General features: G+C 29.9%; 1 protein-coding gene across 1 annotated transcript; it reads right to left on the bottom strand.

The window, feature by feature from the left end:
* Positions 1-235: 235 nt before the first annotated feature.
* On the bottom strand, positions 236-3,560 carry LOC127248917 (B-box zinc finger protein 18-like). The gene is made up of 5 exons (XM_051271484.1): positions 3,269-3,560; positions 2,498-2,594; positions 2,229-2,344; positions 1,689-1,922; positions 236-481 (listed from the first exon to the last, which is right to left on the bottom strand). Exons 1-5 carry the CDS (start codon positions 3,359-3,361, stop codon positions 476-478), a joined length of 546 nt encoding a protein of 181 aa, XP_051127441.1. The 5' UTR covers positions 3,362-3,560; the 3' UTR covers positions 236-475.
* Between the last annotated feature and the right edge of the window lie 3,619 nt (positions 3,561-7,179).

Here is a 7,179-nt window from a genome sequence, read left to right as displayed (position 1 = left end):
CAAATAACAAATCAAATCTTGAATCGAAAATTTAAATAATATTATTAAAGTTAAATTTGAAAAATTAGAATCGAATAATTTGAAAATTATTTCGACTTGAATAAATATCATTTTAAAATTCAAAACAAATCGAATAGTCAAATATTTTTATACATCAAATCGAATACGACAATATTTGCTTCAATTTCTTTAGTATCAACTCTAAGGATAGCATTAAAATGCACAGATAAGAAGCTTCATCAAATTTCTTTTCTTCCCAAGCAGATGCAAACATCTCATCTCCATCTCCATCTCCAAAACAAATAAATTTAAAATTTGTGCTCTTAAAGTTTGGAGCTCTAACCCAAAACAATACATACCTTAAAGCATAAATTCTAACATCTCGTTTAAGGAAGACATGTATGATAGATAGAAATGATGATGCACAGCATACAGCCACCCCGCCAGCCACCGGAGAATGCACAATCATCTTATCTTATACCTGCCCGACAAAACCAAAACAGGCGTGTTACTACAACAATTGATACACACACACCAATTCCGGTCCGAATTTAACAAGCTCCATGGAAACCATTGGCAAATCTGACTTTTAATTAAAGAAGAAAATTAGATAGTGCCGAATAGGCTGATATTATTATCATTACAGGAGACAGCTTGTTGATTGATTATTACACAGATTCACGCTGTCTGATCAAGACTACAGAAAAATTCTTAATAACACTGACAAGTTGATCTAAGTTTCTTTAGTCGACACTTGACTACAAAACAACAATGATTCAATGTATTTTTACATTCCTAACTCAAGCTGTCGTAGACTTTTGTATTGAAGGTCATGACCGAATATTTCTTTATTTGTAAAATTTATTACATCAATATACGAAAATGAAGTCCTAATAAATATTTGGTCTGTGTTTGTGTTTTTTGTTAAAATAAATAGTAGCTGGGTGTGACGTTCTATGAGAAGAAATAGTGAGTTTTTATAAGTAATCTTGAGGATTGCACAGTAAGAAAACTGAAAAGAAAAGAAAAAAGAACAGTTATGTCTATGGGTTCAGATGTTTTTGTTTAAACAATCACTTTTGGATTTTGGCACTATTTAAATTTTTCAAAACATCACATCCAACGTATTTTTCTCTCACAAAATATCATATCAATTACCAACTTTCTACTATTTCTGAAATTTCAAAATTCCACAACTCTCCAAAAATCCTTGTCAAATATATTTTTCTCTCGCAAAGAATCATATCAATTACTCCTTACAACCTCCGACTTACATTCACTTTTGTATATAATCACAAGATATATTTATCATAATTTATAATAAACTAAATATTTTTAACAATAAAAACTACTTGATTCTTATTCGATTTAGCCTAAAACAAACACTAGTTTACACTCCCAGAAACTTAATACTATAGTATCAAAGTATTCAGCACCCTAAGCAATAAATGATAATACGACAGGCTGATCAACTTTAATTTAGTTATTACTCCAGATTTGGGGATTCTATAACAATCATTAATTTTAAACAACTTTTCAAAAATGTGATAAAATAACGACAATCCCATCTTCAGAGCTAACTCCAATAACTCCTCTGAAGCACAAACCATCCTAGAAACTAAAACCAGTCTCTAATCAATGCTCAAGGCTAAAATTGCAAGAAAACGTTAGGTTAGGTAAGAGCATGCCTGATTGTTCGAGGTGTGGTCACGGAGCCTCTGTGGCTGCATATTCAGATCAATCATTCTGGCTTCATTTTCAATAGCTCTATCAGCATCAACATCTATGTTTGGAACAGGGGATACCACGTGATTCGGCCGATCATCATCATCAACCATTCGTTTGTCTGAGAGACTATGTTCGCTCTTATTGTTACCTGCCAGAGCAGGCTCGGCTGTTGGACCAGATTTATCTCCCGGAAACTGACATACCAAGAAAAATAGAAAAAGGAAAACAAAATTTCAAATCAACTTCGTGCGAAATACAGAACACCCATTTAAAAACCGAAAAGGCTTGAGAAACATACCAATTTACCAAAAAAAGAACCCTAGAAAATTGTTCCCCCCCCCCCCCCAAGGTAAATAGCACTAATTTGAAATGCATTAAAGGTTCAACATATAGCAGGAGGTTGTCCAGTCAATTAGTATTCCGTAAGAGGCAATTTCTTATTGACTTACTAGAGAAGGGGTGGGACCGATTAAACCAAAAAAGTTTTAGAACGAACAAACCTCAACTCTTTGTCTTAGCAAAAGATATCTCCGGTGGGTTCTCTTGCCACCAACATGTACGACTGTATCACATTGCAAACAGAGGGAACTACCATCCACCTCACAGTAAAAGAATGCTGGATAACACAAATGAGCTTTAAGCTAAGCGTCAAAGCAAGTATGTAAATGAAAGAGAAGCAATTACGTGCGCGCGCACACACACACAACAGATACATATATATATATATATATATACCGCCAAAAGCACAAGACAGACATTCATGCATTACCAGGTGCATTTTCACAAATATCACATTGGGGCACGCCAATTGGATTAGCAAGCCCCACTCTTACATGTCTACTAGCAAGCTTGTTGCACATATGGACCTGCAACCAAGATTCACACATTTCAGAACACATGTTTGTGATAGTATTAAATATGTGTGCATGTATGTCTATCTATGTTATGCCCCAAGTCCTTAATTTAATTTGGGTGAAACAAAAATTCATAAAACTAATGATGATAATGATTGTTCACATACAAAGAGATAGCTACCTAACGCATCTTACATCTAATCACCATGAAGACAGATAGACAGACATAACCAAACTATAACCTTGTATGGATTGTGGTAACAGATATGAAATCTGTTCTATCCATAGGGTCAACCTTAATCATGGAACCAACCACTCCGGTATGAATGGTGATGAATGTATGTAGTGCACTAGACTAGTGTGAACTAATTATACCACACCATGTTTGAAATCAATTGTTTCTAAGTGTTTCCCATTGAAACTGATCTTTTCTTTTTTTTTTTGAATGAATTATAATATGGTAATCCAAATGATCTCTACGATCGGCAAAAGCATGGGAAAGAATTATTAGATACTGAAAACAGTTGTCATCATCCTCCCTCAAAAAACAAAATCATAAGCAACCGGCACGGCGGCAGAACATCACTCAGACCATAACATTCAGTTACAAGATCCCAATACACACACGAAAACAAGAAGCATTCAATTGAAGCATGAAGAACGAATAGGAAGGAAGGATGGGTTGCCTTATCATCACAGGAGCGGCAAAGCGCAGCCTCGTCGGCAGCACAGAAAAGAATAGCAGCAGCACTCTCGCAGACATCACAAAGCGTCCGCATGCTTCATTTCTTCGATCAAACCCTAATTTGCTCAATTGGAACAGAATGGGTGGAAACGATGCTCGGGAGGAAGGGGGTTTTGACTGTGGTGTGTTTTAAGTAAGGGTAATGGCGACAGCAACAACGATGGTCTGTCTGAGTGTGGAGGGTTCTAGAAAATCTGAAAATGGTACGACGTTGGGACAGTGAAGGCCCACAATGAGATGGATTCTTGGGGGGACGATTTGGTGCCACATATCCCAGAGTGCGGGGAGAAGGGTGGGGGTGGGTGTGGGCTGGCTGGATTGCTTCCATCAGCCGGTCTTAGCCACAAATTGAATATCTAAAGAGAGGACTTACAGACTGAATGGCCCAGCGCGAGCACCATGGACGGACGGACAGCTAAGCTACGTCCTGCTTCTGCTTCTTTAATATTTTATTGGATAAGTTATACTCCCTCATTCTTTGGGTTGTGTTTCTTTAGGGTGGTGTGATGTTCAGGGAAGTTTAAAAAAAAATCTGAGTTTGAATTTGATTTTTATTTGAATTTAAAGATAAGAGTTTGAATTTGATTTTTATTTGAATTTAAAGATAAATTTGAATTTATGTGTTTTTTTTTTTTGTATTTAGATTTGATTTGGGTTGAATTTAAAGAGTTTTGATAGTATTGATTTGACAGGTAATTATACGATCTGATTATGAATTTATATTATATTTAATATATATTTTTAAATTTTAATTTATTTGTATTATAAAAATTTTATTCTCTAAAAATGAGATATATATTATATATATTTTATTAAATTATATTCTCTCCGTCAAGATATAGTCTTGTTGTGTTGGACAAGAATATTGATATTATATTGGTAGTCGATAAAAAAGTAAAGGTAAATGTCTTTTTTGCCCTTATGAATATATTAGTGTAAAAAATAGTGACAATTATGTAATAATAATAAAAAAATAGGGATAGTTTTATGATGATATAATTATTTATAGAAATGAAACTATTGTTTTGGGACGGACAAAAATATAAACAAGACTATTGTATTGAGAGGGAAGGAGTAACTGTTATAAATATTAAATAATTATAATATTTGAAAAAATATATATATTAAAAAAAAAAAAAAAAAAAGACCGCATATGTTGGGGATTTTTGGGAGTCGGCCAGGTTTGGGTGAAATTATTGTACAAATTGTTTGCACAATAATTTTGCTCAGACTTGGCATAAACACACCATTTATCCAAATAGATTATATTTAATATTAAAAATATTTTTAATAATATTTTGTATTATTAATATTATAAGAATTTAATGAAATATTTTTTTTTATTTATACTATATTTTCATATAATAATTAATATTTAAATATCAAATAGAACTGAATTGAGGTAGTATATGTTTTTAGTAATATTGCATATAATAGTATCTATTTTATTTATTGTGAGATATTTTTTTCTTTTCTTTTAAATTAAAATTAATACAAAATATATACTCCATAAAAAGGATATCATTTTTCATTTTTATCCGTCCTAAAATAACAACTTCCAATATATTACACAAAATGTCATTACTTTTATATCACACAATCTAACAGGGCATTTTTGTCTTTTTTACTATAATCAATATAATATTAATATTAAAAAATTTGCGTACAAAAAATAAACTTTACTTTTCTTCCGGGACGGAGGTAGTATAAATATATATATTTTTTTTATCTACAGTGATATTTGATTGTCTAATTGGGCTAATTTTATACCAATAAAATAAAATAGATAAAATATCTTAAGTCATTTTTTGAATTAAATAAATATATATAAATAATTGATGAAAGCTTAATTTTACAGCTTTTTTTAAAAAAAGACATATAACACTGTGAAATAAAGATTGATCAATTGTTAATTTATTTTATTCAAAACAAAAATTAATACATATATTTTTTTATGTATATAAAATTAGTTTATTTATAATCGAACATCAATTTTGAACGAAAATGGTGCTATGTGTCAACTTTAATTTAATACAGGAGGTTTCATACAATAAATAAAATATGAGGTATTTTGTGCAATTTTACTAAAATACAAAAGGTATTATATAATATATCATATTTTAAATTTGTTAGCATTTGTTTGTTTATAGTTTTGATTTAAAGTTTTTTAGAGGTATAAGAATTGTGTTAGTAATATAGAAAAAAATACTCTCTCCGTCCGACCTACCATGTCCACGTTGCTATTTTTGTCCGTCTCAGATCTTATGTCATTTTTATTTTTTGGAAAATAATTATACACCTTAATCTCATTTTAAATTTTTTACTTTAATTTTTTTAACTTTAATTAAACTAATTAGTTATCTTAATATTAATTTATAATGATTTATATTATAGGTTAATTATTTTCGCTAATACATTCTTAATCATTTACTAATTATATTTATCTTATATTCTCGTGTATACGGTAAGTAGGCATCCAATATAGAACGGAAGGAGTAATATTTTAGGTTGAATGTTGACTTTTGTTAAAGAATAAAATATATATATTGAGAAAAAAGTTTGGACAAACAAAGCCTTAATATTGTAAGTATGATATTATATATGGACCAAAATGAAGCATTAACCTTAAAACGAAAATATTTATATAGTTTCTTCAAAATATTTGATGATATTATACTATTTATTTGCGCATAATTATTATAGATCACGTTTTACTATTTATTTTGTCTTTAAAATAATAAGTAAATATAACGAATATTGTATTTATTCATGTTGAGATATGCAAACCTATATTTTCTATTTATATTTTTTTAAATGTGATGAACACTACAAATTTAATTTTCAAAGTAATGTATCTAGCTTGGTTTATTATTTAGATATTGTTATCCGTTATAGAAATAACATACACACACAAAAAATAGAATCTAAAAATTAACTACTATCTTACGAACTCAACTATTCATTTTCGTAAAACATCCTTTTTTTCTCCTTCAAATTTCTAATTATCACTGTCGATCATCACTCCTGTAAATTTTCGCTGCCACTATGTTGTACATCGAAGTTTCCCGACTAGGCGAAAGCATAAAAAGTGCGCAGTTTGTTAAAAATGTTGAAAAAGGGTCCAAAAAGTAAGTTAAAATTTTTGTATTTGGTAAAATTGATAATTTAGTTTTGTAATTTCGAATTGTTTGTATGTTTGATCTCTTTGTCTTGTGCTTCTGTCGGATTTGTAGAAGCCTCAGTGTTGGTTAAATGTACTTCAACATTGTATCCCATCATAGTTTGAAATGTAAATTATTTTGATATATTTTAAATTATAAGTGACTTTGTTTTTGTTGGGGGAGTTTACTACCTCATCAGATCCCATGAGAAATACCAACTTGTTCATTTGATATATTTTAAATAAGAAATTAGATTCATATATAATTGCGGTTTAAAATTGAGTAGTTGACTTATATACTACTAAATGAATTTCTTATGCTTGCTTAATATTCTGTCAAATCTGAAATGAAGTACAAAGGATTTCGTAACTAAAATTCTTTAGCTATAAAATTAAAATTTATAAAAAAAGATTTTTAGCTACAAAATATGTATGGTTTTTTTAGTTAAATGATTTTAGCTATAAAAAATAATTTTGTAGGTAAAACCTTTCTGGCATGAATATAGAATTTTCTAACAAAAAGGTTTTAGCGACGAAATTAATTTTGTAGTACATAATTTTTTTTAGCGATAAAATTAATTTTTATTGCTAACTAACACGTTTTAACTATAAAAATATTTCGTAGTTAAAAATATGGTAGTTGATTAGATATTTTTTTTGTAGTGAGATGTCGGTATAAACAAATTGGTTTT

Source organism: Andrographis paniculata, unplaced genomic scaffold (genome assembly GCF_009805555.1).
Source record: "Andrographis paniculata isolate CXL003 unplaced genomic scaffold, ASM980555v1 Contig34END, whole genome shotgun sequence".
NCBI classification, from domain to species: Eukaryota; Viridiplantae; Streptophyta; class Magnoliopsida; order Lamiales; family Acanthaceae; genus Andrographis; species Andrographis paniculata.
This window is presented reverse-complemented; position numbering and strand designations above follow the sequence as displayed.